We start from the raw sequence: 636 nt of genomic DNA on the forward strand, positions 1-636 counted from the left end.
ATATATATATATATATATATATATATATATAGTTAATTAACATAATAAGGTTAAAATTTGATATTAATTATTATCAATTTAATACCAAAAAACCAGCACATCAAAAGAATCAGAAGATTCATAAAAAAATTTTCTGAGATCTCAAAAGGATTATAGTATAAGTATATATAAAAGAGACCACTAATTGGACTGCTAATGAGAATTTTTAAGTGATCTTCTTCTAGCACATTAGCAGTCTACTTAGTGGTCTCTTATATAATATATATATCCACATACATACTTATAAACACGCAATTCACATGTGAAGTATATTGCTTATTGATACATTTTAATACTTTGATTTCATAGCTGACGCTAAATGCCAAAATTTGAACTGTTCCGACACTTGTGATATAAATAATGGAACAGCATCCTGTCGGTGCAAGAGGTTTTATGAATTTGATCCAGCAACAAACGATACATGCAGAGGTAAGTCCTATGTATTTATATCGTTTGTGTTAGGCACACACACACACACACACACACACACAAACACACACACACACACACACACACACACAACACATACATACACACGCGCACACACACGCGCATACGCGTATATATATATATATATATATATATATATATATATAT

General features: G+C 29.7%; 1 protein-coding gene across 1 annotated transcript in view; it reads left to right on the forward strand.

Annotated features, from left to right (window-relative positions):
- The window catches only part of LOC128248075 (mucin-like protein), a 48,618-nt gene that overhangs the window by 36,187 nt on the left and 11,795 nt on the right, over window positions 1–636 (forward strand). Inside the window, exon 16 of the mRNA XM_052968488.1 lies at window positions 349–468. Coding sequence (XP_052824448.1) covers window positions 349–468 — 120 coding nt within the window. The remainder of the gene's footprint in view (window positions 1–348; window positions 469–636) is intronic.

This window comes from Octopus bimaculoides, chromosome 6, assembly GCF_001194135.2.
Source record: "Octopus bimaculoides isolate UCB-OBI-ISO-001 chromosome 6, ASM119413v2, whole genome shotgun sequence".
Taxonomy (NCBI): domain Eukaryota; kingdom Metazoa; phylum Mollusca; class Cephalopoda; order Octopoda; family Octopodidae; genus Octopus; species Octopus bimaculoides.